The following is a 15,239-nucleotide window of genomic DNA, read 5'->3' as shown; positions in this document are numbered from 1 at the left end:
GCTAGATGGATTTCGTCTGTCCCAGTATGGTAATTGTTATGTTCTTACGAAAGAGAAGAATGAGCCTGATGGAAGCTTTCCCTCTGTGTGGCCCTGTGTATATCTGTCTCTTTCTATATGTCTATATAGTGGCTTTGTAAAATCACAACTTAACCGTGTTGACCATTTATTTATCTTATTTATGTATTTATTTATTTATTTATTGCATTTGTATCCCACATTTTCCCACCCATTGGTAGGTTCAATGTGGCTTACATGTTACATGGGGAGCAGTTACAAAGTTTCAATTGCTTTGACATTTAGTTCTAATACAAATGGTTAATCATGACGTAGACTGTGTTTACAGGTATTGTGGAGGAATGGGTCAAAGTTCGTAAAAGTGATGCATGCTTTGTTGTTTTCCATCCTGAGGTTCATGTTGGCATGTTTCGGTGGGAAAGAACTTCTTAAACAGGTGTGTTTTGGGGTGTTTCCTGAAGTTTAAGTATTTATTCTTGAGTTTGAGGTCCTTTGGCAGTGAGTTCCAGAGTTGGGTGCCTATGAAGGAGAAGCTGGTGGAGTAGGCAGATTTGTATTTCAATCCTTTGCATTATATATGTAAATTCCACTATTTTCATGTACAAAACTCATACAGGTCTTCTAGAATGGTCTCCTATATCTCTCTGGAAAAGACTGCTAAACCTCTTGATTATCTACAAGACTTCGTTACATCAAGCGTCAAAGCTTGAAAGTGCATCTTCAGAACACTATCTTCCATGGTATAATTTTCATCAAGTGGATATGTAACCTTTAGAAGAATCGAGAAGCATGCTCTTTTTTTGTTTTAAATCTTGCCTGAAACCATGAAGAGGTATAATTTAAAATGTTTAAGCTTCCCGTTTTCCTCAAGTAAATGTCAAAACGACAGCCTACGTAGTTGTACAATATCAACATGTACTAGGTCTTCATCTAATTTAAGAAGTGAACTGTATTCAAATGCTACTGTTACAAGCTTGCAGAGCCAGATTTCAGTTGTGGGCACCCATAGGAAAGAAGGAGAAATACTCCCTCTGCTGAAATCACTCTGAACAGGTCCTCCTGGTGTCCCCTTACTTCTGTCTCTGTGACTTACATTGGCCAGCAGCAGCCAACAATGTTTCTTCAGTAGGTAACTCTCCAGAGGCCTTTCAGCACTTGCACACTGACAGAACCTGGGATGCCCCACCTCTTGCAGGTAACAGGAAGCCAATGCAGGAGGAGGAAGCGGGACATTGCAAGTCATGTCAGTTCTCGAGTGCTAGAGGCCCCACAATGGAGAATTACTTACTGAAGTATTGCTGGTTGTTGTGGGGTTATCTAAGGCCTAGATACACTAAGTCCAATCAATGCTTTGATGCCAGAGACTGTTACTTACATTGCCTGGGCCTAAACCTGGGCTTGCGTGTTTGCAGTCATCTCCCCTTTCTGCTCCTGAGGCCACAGGTTCTGAGGTGGCATGTAATTAAGGAGGGTTCACACAGGAAGAGTCCAACAATTTGTAGGCATGAGTAACTCACAATAACCAATAATATTGGCAGATGATACTTACTGCTTCACTGAGTCCATATTCTATAACCACATGTAAAACTTTTCGGAATACCCCTGACAAGCCCCTGACCAAGTCTCCTTTTGATTTACGTGCTATTATATTTAGATGCCATGGCTTATAGTATGGTGTGCAGCCAGATGCATGTCCAAACTTTAATGAGTGCCAATTAGCATCAGTAATTGATTGTTAACACCTAAATATTGATGGTTAAAAGCTTGTTAATCAATTTATTGGCACGTACATTTTGGCAGCACACCCAAATTTGGATACCATAGCAGAGTTGTCCAAACTCAACCTCAGTCCTCAAGGGCCTCAGTCCAGTTGGGTTTTAGTATCTCCCCAATGAATATGCATGAGATCTATTTGCATGCACTGACTCCACTGTATGCAAATAGAGCTCATGAATATTCATTAAGAAAATCCTGAAAACCCAACCTGGCAAGGGCCAAAGTTGGACACCCCTGACATATAGAATCTGAGGGTTAGTGTACACTTAAGCGATGGTATTCTATTCTGTACATTTACATGGGTAAATGTGGGTATCCAGTTCCAGACTTGCCCTTCACAAGAGAATATCAGAGAGCTGGTATGCTGAACATAATAGAATTTGAATAGAAAATGTTTTGTACAGTACCTCCAAAAAGAAAAAGTGTCCCTGTCAAGAGAAGCAGCAGGTAGGCTCTCGCTAGAATGCTCACAAATCCAGTCATTCCTCCAAATATCATCAGAATTAGGCTAAGAGGTAACAGTATGACGAATGTCCCGTGCATATCTGCAGAGAAATGAAAAGTGTAAGCATGAGGTCCTTAATTCAGGCAAAAAATGAATTGGAAAAGAAAACCATTTCATTTCTTGATTATTATTATATGTACTTTTCACTGAACTTCTTTCACTGGTGAAACCAAATGGCCAAAATACTCAACTATCCATTATTTTGAAAACAGAAGTTATGCAAAACACTGCAAAAAGCAGAAAAATACTATGTTTTGGGCTTTTTGTGATTTTTATTTTTCATAAGCAGGGCCCACTTGCAAAAAAAAAACAATTTTCAAAGTTCGGCCCACATCCAAGTGAACTTTCATGCATAATTGCTATGTGCAAACATTTATACAAATTTAGTAATAATGAGTTGTGACGCAAAAGCCAGCAACACATCTCATTATTTATGATTTTGGTTTTGTTTGGGGTTTTTTTAACTGGCACATGAGCACCTAATTCTATAAACTTGGGTGCACAATTTGACACTTAATAGAACTAGATTCTATATAAAGCACCTGAAAAATCCATGCTGAATACATTTCCACCTAAGCGTATTCTTAAAGTGGCGCCTAGATTTAGGTGCAGTATACAGAATACACTTAGTTGATATTCCAATGCATAGAACTATGTGAATCCATTTACACCAAGAGAAATATGCCGTAAATACCAGCACGTAGATTTAAGTGCAGAGGGGCAAATTCTATAACAGTGCGAGTCAATTTTGGAATATCCACAAAATGCCATTTCCCCACCCATAACCATGCCCCTTTTTGGCTCCATGCATTAGAATTTAGGTGCTGTGCATTACAGAATGCGCTTAGCAAGTTATGCGCATAAATTATAATTGTCAATTAGTGCTCAATATTGCTTGTTAAGTGCTGTTAAAAATGTTGATTGGCTTGTCTAGCTCGTTAAGTTGCACGCATGGTTATAGAATACGCTTGAATTTCGGCATGGAATGCTAGGCGTGATATATAGAATCAAGCAGTTAGCGCACACAAATTATAGAATAGTGCCAGTTACACGTGTAACTTAATTCTTAAATTAGCTGCCAATTGATGTTATCAATAATTGGCTATATTGGTGTTAATTGGTACAAATTGGCAATAATTTGTAATTACACATGTAAGTGCCCTTAATTGGGATTCTAGAAATTGAGAGTGAAAAATCCATAGCATGCCACTGCAAGGGGGGTGAGGACCTGGGAGGGGCATGGGTGGGTCAGGGATGTGTCTTGCACCTTATGCATGCAGGTCATAGAATATTATAGGTTACACACCTGACTGACAGCAGTTAGAAGCAAGCATTGACTACTACACTGTTATACAAGGAGGGAGATAGGTGCAAAAATTAATGCATGGTTAGTGCAAAGTTTGTGTGGTAAATATGGGGGACATGCTTAGCCTTTAGGACTAGATTCTATATATTATGCCTAAAATGTTGAAGCCAAAATGAAATACACCTAAGTGTATTCTAAAAGGTATGCCTTAATTTAGGCTTACTGTATAGAATAAGCCTAAATTTCTGCACAGTTTATAGAATACGCCAAGCACCCATCCGCATGACTAAATTTAGTTGCAGGCAGTTACGCCAAATAAATCTTGGTGTAAATCCTGACACCTAGCTGCAGACCAGATGTTTTCAATAACAACGCCTGTAGATTATGATCTGCCCACTCCACTCCCATGGCCACAACAATGCGACTTAGAATTTACATGCAGCTCTTTATAGAATACGTAAATTCTAATTAATGCCAATTAGTGTATAATTGCTTGTTAATTGGCAATTATCAGCACTGATTGGCTTGTCAACTAATTGAGTTGTATGTGCAAATACAGATTATGGCTGTATTTGCACGCGCTACTTAAGTCACAGTAGCAAGGGGATGGACTCGAGTTCACTGGTCAGAGTAGCTGCGATTGATCCTCAACAGTAGTCATTGGTGTTTTGCCACTTTCATTGCATTATTAGTTATTGAGAACACAACAAGCACAAGGAGCTTTCTGAATTGGGTGGACCAGAAAGTATTTCTTCACATAGTTCCAGACACGGGCCACGTTTCAGCAGATGCCTGTGTCGGGGGTCATGTATGTTGCAAAAAAAAAAAAAGGACGGTCCTGTTTATTTCTTCAATAGAACAGCAGTAGCACACAATACTGACTCACACGCATGAGTTGGTATTGTGTGATACTGCTGTTGCTCTATTGAAATAAGAAAAAGGACCGTGAGTCCTTTTTTTTGCAACCTACACAACCCCCGTGTCAGGTCCTATGTAAATAAATACTTTCTGGTACACCCAATTCAGAAGGCTCCTTGTGCTTGTTGTGTTCTCTTCGCCTTGTGTGCTTCAGATTCCCTGGTTTTTTTGGCTTTATTATTGAATATCGTAATTTCCTGTGATTTTCTAATGGCTCTTCTCCCCATGTCATTGGGAATTTGGAAATGAATATGTTTTAGTTTCCTTAGTTTTTATTATTTTTTCTGAAAGATGTATTCTATGTTTCTGTACAAGTAAATATTCCTTGGTATATAATGAGAAATTGCAATAAAAATACATTTAAAAAAATATCAACTGATAAGGTTGCAGTAAGATTGAGTGTTATGGTTGTTCTTGAAACTTCTTCACTCAAGCCATGATACTCAGAAGCAAATGTGGGCGCTAGAGGCCATTAACGCTAGACTAGCACCCACATTAACTAACGTATAATGCTCAGAGACCCTTACCAAGGGTAACAACCAGCTCGGCAAATAACAGTGCAAATAGTATGCTAATGTAGCCAAAAGGATGTAAATGAGATTTCCTATTCCCTCCAATGCTCAGAAAATAACACACTGAACAAGGAAGGGCACCCTTACCACTGTAAAGCTTATGCCAGCTTGGACCTAGCGTTAGGGTGTCTGAACAGACATAAGAGAGGAAAAAAAGTCTTTCAATCACATAAGTTTTAAATAATTAGCAAAATGCAAAAGAAATACAGGAAATTTTTGCCTTGTCAGGGAGCTTGGGAGAAGAAGTGTTCACAGTAGCGTACCAAGGGTGGGGCAGTAGGAGCAGTCTGCCCCGTGTGCATGCAGCAAAGGAGTGCGCCGCGCAGACATGCAGCTGTTGGTTCTGCCGGTCCCCTCCCCCTCTAACGTTACTTTCTGTTCCAGGGCAGGGAACCGGTAGAGCCGAGAGCCAGGCACTTGCTCCATGCACCCCCTTGCTGGGAGGAAAGGTCTGGTGATGCTCTTCGGGGGGTCAGATGCGCTACAGGGGTGACATGCTGAGGTGTGATGCACTGGGGGTGTAGCGGCAACCCACCCAGAGTGGAAAAAGGCTAAGAATGCCACTGACTTTGCATCCGGAATTGAAAACTGGTGAAAAATTCTGCATTGTGTCCATTGCAGATGGCTGAATTTTAAGAGACCCTCCCTCAAAGCTCTGTAAATTCAGGAATCGAGGCATAGGAAGGTTGGAAGGATCGCAGGTTTGGGGTCAATGTTGCAACTGACGAGAGTTCATAGTCCTGTTTCCACAGCTAGTGCTCCGGCCCCTTTTGCTGTATCATTTTGGGGGGGGAGGGGGGAATTGAACCCTTTTGCAAGATACCATGCATCTGCTTTGATGCCTCTTCCCCCTAGCTTGACTGGGCATGAGCACAAGAGCTTTGCTTCCCGTACTGCTCTTGTGTGCATGCACCAGGCACAATCCTCCCCCCCCCCCCCCCTTAACTTCCTAATACTGAAAGCTAACAGTGCACAGATGATTTGCACTATTAGCATTGAGTATTAGGAAGATTCAGCGATTTTCCTTACTGCGCTGGAGTTTTGAGCATTGGGATGTCATTCCTTCTGTGTTTTGCAGAAGTTCCAGTCACTAAAATAAAGTTCTATAGTGCCAACCAGCCTGAAGTACTGTGTCTGTCCTCATTCTGATACAAACATTAGATGCTGGGAGCATTTGAGGAAAAGGAAACAATCCCCCAGAGAAGGCCAAAAAGAAAAGCACACGGAGAACACTAGAACAGTATTGAAGATTAATTTCAGCATGGACTTCATATCTAACTGGTGTACTGGTATAACCTATGCATGCCATCCAAGAAAAGAGGATTATATAAAATGTGGCAAAAATGATTAAAAGGAAAACAAATAGTTTTAAACATATTTATTTATGCTGAGAGGTTGTTGCTCTATTTCCATGGGCATAAACTTTGAGCATGTTTCCGTTTTATGAATCCTTTGATATAATGAATAATATAATTTATTCCAATGAACAAAAAATGTATCATACAGAGAAATTCCAAGGTATAATTAAAAGATTGAGCTACTTGAGTAATATTAATTCAAAAAATTCCCTTGAGCCAAAAATGGAAAATTGCTTTATAATGAAGTTTTTAACCTTCACCCGAAGTAGAAATTGCCAATTTTTTTGGTTCCCTTCTATAACAGTCTCTAGTTTATGAACACATTATTAACTAAGGCGAAGGAACTGAAATGCATTTTCTGTACTCTGCAGAAACATAATATACTGGAGCATTTCTAATAGCAGATCTAAAATTGCAACTTAGCATATATGCAGTTTACGCTAACAAAAAATAGAAGGAAGTAAGGTTCTACTAACAGCCAATACACGTAATGCAAATCCTCACATAAAACAGTAACATGATCACAAGGAGGGAAAAGCCTCAGCAAGCTCCAACCATCTAAAGCTTACTCTTTCTCAGGCTTCATTGCAATCATAGGCATCGAAAACCTCCCGTGTCCAAATCCTATATTATTGAATAAACATTACTTTCTTTAGGAATAAAGAAGCTTAACTTATGTTAAGATGCCCATTTTCACAGCAGAGCTGCTCTGGCTAGCAGTCCACCTCCAACGATGGACAACGTTTCAAAAAACCTGTATCAGGGATTGGCAGGACTTCTTCAAATTAGAGCACTTTCTATAATCGGCTCAGTCCTCATCGCTGCCCTGGTTAAGGGACAGTCATAGCCAGTTCAATTCAATCATAAATCCATCCCATCCCAAACCAGCAGCCACACAGGAGCAGCTCCTCTGCACCCACTTCTTCCTGTCTAGGAAATCTTTTCCCACCAGACTGCTCCTTTCTTGCACACGTGGCCTCCCCAGTTTGGGGAAACCAGCTCCTATCACCTCCACCACCTCTGCTCCTTAGCAGAGGCCAAAATCACTATTGTTCTTAGGTCTGGGACATCCCTTAGTACTTAGGGTCTCAGTGGGGACCAGACAACCAAAGACCCTGCTCTAACAGTGCTCAGTTCTTTTATTCTCCTTTTTAGGGTTACCATATTTTGTCCCCCAAAAACGAGGACACATGCCCTGACCCCTTTCACGCCCCACCCCGCCCCCTTTCACGCCCCACCCCATTTCACACCCTCACTCCACCCCCTGTCACATTTTCCCCTCCCCCCTGTCACACACCCCATCACTCCCCCTCCTTGAAACTCCCCCTCGTCACCCCCCTCCCCTGACCTTACTACTGCCCTGGTCTAGTGACCTCTTTGGGGCAGGAAAGAGCCTCCTCTTTCCTGCCCGGAGTGCTGCCCTGCATGCATCCTTCCTGTTCGTGATCTCGGCGCTGATTCAAAATGGCCGCTGAGAGTTGAAATCTCGCGAGGTCACTTCAACTCTCGGCGGCCATTTTGAATCGGCGCCAAGATCATGAACAGGAAGGATGCATGAACGGCAGTGCTCCGGGCAGGAAAGAGGGGGCTCTTTCCTGCCCCGAAGGCGGAAGAGGTCACTAGACCACCAGGACAGTAGTAAGTAAGGGGAGGGGAGGCTAGCAATCGGGCAGATTGGCAGATTGGCAAAACCCACCCGGTTGCCCGGACATGTCAAAAAGAGGACATGTCCGAGCAGTGGCGTACCAAGGGGGGGCGGTGGGGGCGGTCCGCCCCGGGTGTCAGCGGGTGGGGGGTGCTCCGCGAGAGCCGACAGTTTTTTTTTAATCCATGCAGTGATCGCCGATGCAGGCAGCGCCTCGCGTCTGCCCTGCATGAACTGAAAAGAGGAAATCGCTTTGCTGACGTCGGGCCTTCCCTCGCTTGTTGTCCCGCCCTCGAGGAAATAGGAAGTTACCTCAAAAGAGGGCGGGACAACAAGCGAGGGAAGGCCCGACGTCAGCAAAACGATTTCCTCTTTTTAGTTCATGCAGGGCAGACGCGAGGCGCTGCCTGCATCGCTGCACGGATTAAAAAAAAAAAAGCAGGGTGGTGGCTTTAGGGTGAAGAGGGCTCAGGCCTCTCGATGGAGGGGGGGCTCAGAGGGAAATAGGGGATTGGGGAGGGTGGGGGAGCTCAGAGGGAAGAAGGGGATTGGGGAGGGTGCTCATAGGGGAGAAGGGGATTGGGGAGGGTGGTCATAGGGGAGAAGGGGATTGGGGAGGGTGGGGGTGCTCATAGGGGAGAAGGGGATTGGGGAGGGTGCTCATAGGGGAGAAAGGGATTGGAGAGGGTGGGGGTGCTCATACCGTAGGGAAGAAGGGGATTGGGGAGGGTGCTCATAGGGGAGAAGGGGATTGGAGAGGGTGGGGGTGCTCATAGGGGAGAAGGGGATTGGGGGGGTGGTCATAGGGGAGAAGGGGATTGGGGAGGGTGGGGGTGCTCATAGGGGAGAAGGGGATTGGGGAGGGTGCTTAGAGGGGAGAAGGGGATTGGGGAGCTCAGAGGGGATTGGGGAGGGTGAGGGTGCTCAGAGGGAAGAAGGGGATTGGGGAGGGTGGGGGTGGTCATAGGGGAGAAGGGGATTGGGGAGGGGAGTGCTCAGATGGGAGAAGGGGTCTGGGGGTCTGACAAGGGGGCAGGAGGGAAATGGGTCCATGCCTGGGGCAGGTGGGAGAATGGGTCTGGGGCTGAAAAGGGGGGATGCAAGGCATGTGGTGGATGAAGGGGGCTGGAACTGGGGGCTGAAAAGGAGGGTATTTGGGATAAGGGGGCTAGTACTGGAACTGGGGGGCTGAAACGGGGCAGGGGCTGAAACTGGGGGCTTTAAAGGGGACAGGGAGAACTGGCTGGGGCTGAAGCTCGGGACTGATGGGAGAAAAGGGCTGGAGACTGGTGGGATAGTGGGGCTGAAAAGGGGGGCAGGTGGGAGATGTGGGCTGGGGCTGGAACTAGGGGCAGGTGGAATAAGGGGGCTGAAAAGAGGGGGCAGAGAGAGAGGGGACAGACCCTGGATGGAAGTGGGGAGCATGAGGGAGGGCACACCTTGGATGGATGGGAGAGGGAGGGCAGACGGATTGAAGGGGCAGAGAGAAAGGGCAGATGGTGGGTGGAAGGGGGAGAGAGAAAGAGGGCAGACTGGGGTAAATGGTGGATGGAAGGGGCAGAGATAGAGGGCAGATGTGGATGGAAGGGAGAGAGAGATGGCAGACTGGGGCAGATGGTGGATGGAAGGGGCAGAGAGAGAGGGCAGACACTGGATGGAAAGGACATTAGAGAGGGCAGACACTGGATGGCAGAGAGTGAGCGAAGACATGCTGGATGGAAGGAAGACAGTGAAAAGAAGATTAGGAAAGCAGAAACCAGAGACAACAAACTGTAAATATATATTTTAATTATTTTGCTTTAGGATATAGTATTGTAGCTGTGTTAATAAATGTTTATAAGTAGAACATGTAAATAAGGTCATCTTTTTATTGGACTAATTTTAATACATTTTGACATAACTTTCAGAGAACAAAACCCCCTTCCTCAGGTCAGGATAGGATAATGTAACAGCACTATACTGTATTGACCTGAGGAAGGAGATTTTGGTCTCTGAAAGCTAAATGTATTAGTCCAATAAAATGATATTATTTGTTTTATTTCTATTTGTTAATTTGTAAAGTGGTGATTGGTATTTGTTAGTTTTTTCAAATTTACATCTGCTGTCTTTATATTTTGCACAGTACTAGGGGACGTTTTCTGTTTCTGTGGTGTTGCATTGTATGCAGAGTCTGGCATCTTGGGGGTTCAGTTTAGTTTTTGTCTAAATAGAAAGTTTAAATATTACTACTTATTCTATAGTGGATTAGGGTGTATCTGTGTTTGTGAAAAAGACATGGCTTTCAGTTGGCATTGACTGTGCAGGATCGACGATCTGTATTATTCTGTCTGGTTTCGTTTTACAATAGGTGAATTGATGTTCTAGTGCTCACTGTAGTGTTTAAGATGCTTTCCTTTTCCTTGTGTGACTCGTAGAAATTACTGCTTATGGTATGGTAGAATTGCTCTATAGGTCCTGATGTTTTGTATTCTCGGTATGCCTAGTACTGGATTTGGGGGGGGTAGGGTGTTAAAAAATGACCGGCCCCGGGTGTCAACTACCCTAGGTACGCCACTGTGTCCGAGTAAATCCGGACATATGGTAACCCTACTCCGTTTTATCCCGCCCCTCTAGGCTGGGCTTTCTCTATCTCCACTCCCCCAATAGGCAGCTCTTCATGGTGACCTCCAGGAAATCCTCCCACCCCTGCCCTGCAGCAGGGAGATCTCATTGGGGGTTACAGTTCTATAATACAATCTTGGTGCCCTGATGCTTTTATAAAATTTGTGCATAGCATGCAGCATCTAGGCACCTAACTTTGGCATGAAATTATAGAATTGCCCCCAAACTGTGCTATGATGATTAAGTGAATTTATTTTTAATATTTCTCTACATCATATCATATTGGTGCTCTAATTTCCTTTTTTAGCTTAAAGATTTACTTTCTGTATATTTGTCAAAACGTTTCAATAATAAATAAATAAACAAACAGTCAAATTCTCTGGTTCTTCCTCCTGTTTGCTTTAAGATGTAGCTATAATTTTCTGGACATGCAGCAGATCACATTGCTCCAAAATAATATTTAAAAAGAAATTTAAAATATTGAAGGTCGTATTGCCATCAAACAGAACCTTCCATGAAAACAAGCTATTTTGATAGGAAGATTTTATTTTAATAGGAAGATTGTAACTACAATTCTATAAATAGTTTCAGCTGAACCATGAATCAGGAAAGTTCCGGCTGTTTCTACTGAAGTGCCAGAGCCCTTTGCAAGTGGATTGCACTGGCAGATAAATGCCTGCACAGGAAGTGAAACGTGTTGATATCTAACCAGTGGGAAAGGGCAGCTATGTGGCAGTAGAGACTGCTGCCAAGTACTTTATCACTATTACAGCACTAACCAATTTTTGCACATTTTGTCCAAAAGAGAACCCTGTTTACCTATCAGCTTTTTAAATCAGCAGTCAGGTTTTGACCTTCAACGGGCTCCTGTGCTCAGCTAATGCACACTAGAGACTCAGGTTGATTGGCTGTCATGCATATGCTTTTTTTCTAATGTTAATTAATACCGGCCAATCCACAGGAGTCCACTTTGAAAGCTGCATGCTGATGAATCTTTGAACTAGTCATCCCAGGTGAAAATATGTGAGGGGCCTTTTCTTTATATATTTGCACTGTTAAATGTGGGACTTACCATGCAATAATAGTGTGGGCCCACACTGACAGTTAATGAAGCACTTCAACTGATAGGTATACTAATTCACGTATTAAACAGTTAATATGTAAAACATAATTTGGAGGATAGGGAATGATCTGGGACTGTGCCTTACAGTTAACAGAGAGGTCATTACTGCACATTAACCGGGGCTTGGCGTCTTTTTCATATTGTTCCTTGTCTGGCTGCTTCGTACTGGCTTCTTCTGCAATGGTGAATAAAGTCCTACCATTAATATAATCTAATCTGATCTGTACATTTATATTCTACCAACTCTCCTTTAGGGCTTAAAGCAGATTATACATAAAGGAGGTGGAATTTAAAAAATTACATTTTACCAGAAAACATAAATCATGTGAAAGATTTACTAAATAGGAAGGCCATATAACAGGCAGGGAATAGTTATGTTAGTCTGACCAGGAGGGCAGTGCTCAAGAAGAGAGCAGGAAGTTAAAAAGCCTCTGGCAAAACAGATATCCTGAAAATCCAACTGACTGTGGGGGTCCCCATTACAGGTCTGGAAAATTCTTTTTTCATTCAGTTTCTTTATTAATTTTTTTATTAACAATAGAGCAGAAACAACTGCATCTTAAATCTACAAAGCGTGAGATGGTGCATTGTTACAATTACCAAATGAAACAAACTCAGCCCTCATAAATTAGATATGACCATGAGCTACTATCCCACAAAAGGCAGCTAGAGGGTGGTTTTATAACAGGTTGCCTGGGTTAGGAGGGTACAAAGGTGCCTATTTTAGCCTATTTTATAAAGACACATAGGTCCTTTTACTAAAGCTTAATGCTAGCAAATAATAGCATGTGCTAAGTGCCACATGGCCCATAGGTATAAAATAGAATTTGCAGCATTTAGCACGTGCTAATGTCATTAGCCTGCACTAAGTTTTAGTAAAAGGACCCCATAGGCAGCTATCAGGATTATTTTCGAAAGTGATCGTCGGCCATCTTCCGACATAAATCGGGAGATGGCCGGCGATTTCACAAAAGCGGCGAAATCGGTATAATCGAAAGCCGCGTTTTTGACACCGTCGTCGCTTTCCCGTCGCTGCGCCGACAAAAGTGCAAGGGGGCGTGTCAGTGGTGAAGCGAAGGCGGGACATGGGCGGGCATGGGCATGGCTAACAGATGGCCGGCTTTCGCGGATAATGGGGAAAAAAAAGCAGCGTTAAGCAGTATTTCGCCAGGTTTACTTGGTCCTTTAATTTTCACGACCAAGCCTCAAAAAGGTGCCCCAATTGACCAGATGACCACCGGAGAGAATGGGGGATGACCTCCCCATACTCCCCCAGTGGTCACCAACCCCCTCCCACACCAAAAATATAAAAATAAAACACTTTTTTGCCAGCCTGTATGCCAGCCTCAAATGTCATACCCAGCTCCCTGACAGCAGTATGCAAGTCCCTGGAGCAGTTTTTAATGGGTGCAGTGCACTGCAGGCAGGCAGACACAGGTTCATCCCCCCCCCCCCCCTACCTGTTACACTTGTGGTGCTAAGTGTTCAGCCCTCCAACCCCCCCCCCAAAAAAAAACCCCACTGTACCCACATGTAGGTGCCCCCCTTCACCCATAAGGGCTATGGTAATGGTGTAGAGTTGTGGGGAGTGGGTTTTGGGGGGATTTGGGGGGCTCAGCACCCAAGGTAAGGGAGCTATGGACCTGGGAGCTATTTGTATATATTTTTTTAATTTTTAGAAGTGCCCCCTAGGGTGCCCGGTTGGTGTCCTGGCATGTGAAGGGGACCAGTGCACTACAAATGCTGGCTCCTCCCATGACCAAATGCCTTGGATTTCGCCGGGTTTGAGATGGCCGGCATTTTTTTCCATTATCGCTGAAAAATAAAACCAGCGATCTCAAATCCGGTGAACTCTGGCATTTGGCTGGGCTAAACCACATTATTGAAAAAAAAGATGGCCGGACATCTTTTTTGAAAATACGGTTCCAGCCAGCTGTTGCGCCGGCGACCTATTTCGCCGGCAACGTTCGATTATGCCCCTCTTTGTTTGTTGTATAAAATACTTGCTCAAATCCTGCAGATATCACATTTAGATTGAAGGCACAGACACTACACCAGAGAGTCGCACGGGAACAGAAATCTAATCGATCTCCGCTGGAATCTAACCCGTCCCCGCCCATCTCCACTGGAATCTAACCCATCCCCGCGAGTAATCTCCTCCATCCCTGCAAGTAATCTCCTCCATCCCCGCCCAACTCCTTAAGAAAAAAAAAAAGAAATATCTACTTCTGAAGGTTAATTAGTTTTTATTGAGTTTTAATGAAAATACAAAACGCAAACATCCACCAAGGAAGAGGATAAAAACCAGTCAGCCCGGAATATCTGGCAGTTATTTCTTTAGTCTTTTCAGAAACACAAGTCCATCCACAGTATGTGGTCCTAGCTGTGATCATCTATCCTCGAGAACAAGGACAGTCAATGAAAATGACCATTTGGCAACTTCAGAAAGATTTTTTTCCACTTAGTTGAATATGACTTCCAGTAAGACAAGATGACATCAGTGATTTCGTCAGTAGTAGTCAAGTATGCATCCACCTGTGAAAAAGCATATGGTATCATTTTGAATGTGAAGGTGTATTTTTATTCTCAGTACAAACAGATATAAAATATTGAAATAGCTAAAGAAAGAAATATATACATAACTCAGATATATTTAAGATGAAGAAGAATAGATGTGTCCCAATAAATTTTCCTCTAGTTTCATCTTCTTATTGGGTTGTTGCAAAACAGATGTCATCTTCTGGAGTGTCTGCTGCAGACATTCTGAGCTCCATCCAATAGCATTCTCTCTCCTTGGCTGTGCAACTCATGGCATGGCTCCAATAGGAGCAAAGAAGTGCTGCAATGAGTCATGCTACTGAGTTTCACTTTCAAGTTGGTACGCGAATCAAGGTGACCATTGTAGAAGGTGGACACGTTAGATGAGTCAGAGATGGACCAGAGTCAAGTGGTAACACCATGGGAACTCTGAGGGAGCTGCATCTATCCCCAAAGGATTTCTGCTGGAGTCCTGTGGACCTGTGGGGATTCCCGTGGGATTCCCATGGTCCCCGTTCAGCTCTATACACTATATCCGTACTAGTTTAACATGTGTGTAAACTGACTTGGCCTACGCTCTACCCAAACTCTGCCCCAGAACACGTCTACACTGAACTTACATACAACTACAAGTGGTGTTGTCATTGCATATGCATGTGCATAAGGGGTAATTTTATATAAGGCATATATATAAGCATATATTGCCAAATACCCCCATAGTTTTCTATGGGCAATCATAAAGAATAACAAGACTGACAATTATTTCTTTTTGTCAACCATAGTTATTCCAGTCATCTGAATCTGCAGAGTTTGATGGTGCACTTTTGTCATTTTTGGTATTTTTAAATTAGAATGCTCATGCTTGTAACTCAAGTTATA

At 43.4% G+C, this 15,239-nt stretch overlaps 1 protein-coding gene across 2 annotated transcripts in view; it reads right to left on the bottom strand.

Moving 5' to 3' along the window:
• TMEM114 (transmembrane protein 114) overlaps nt 1–15,239 on the bottom strand; it is a 59,041-nt gene that overhangs the window by 17,632 nt on the left and 26,170 nt on the right. Inside the window, exon 3 of one of the 2 annotated variants that reach the window (XM_030213530.1) lies at nt 2,202–2,339. The exons of the other annotated variant lie outside the window; for it this stretch is intronic. Coding sequence (XP_030069390.1) covers nt 2,202–2,339 — 138 coding nt within the window. The remainder of the gene's footprint in view (nt 1–2,201; nt 2,340–15,239) is intronic. 2 annotated transcript variants of the gene reach the window in all.

The sequence above is a fragment of the Microcaecilia unicolor genome, chromosome 8 (genome assembly GCF_901765095.1).
Source record: "Microcaecilia unicolor chromosome 8, aMicUni1.1, whole genome shotgun sequence".
Classification (NCBI taxonomy): Eukaryota; Metazoa; Chordata; class Amphibia; order Gymnophiona; family Siphonopidae; genus Microcaecilia; species Microcaecilia unicolor.
The sequence above is the reverse complement of the archived record's forward strand: the minus strand, read 5'-3'. Positions and strand labels throughout refer to the sequence as shown.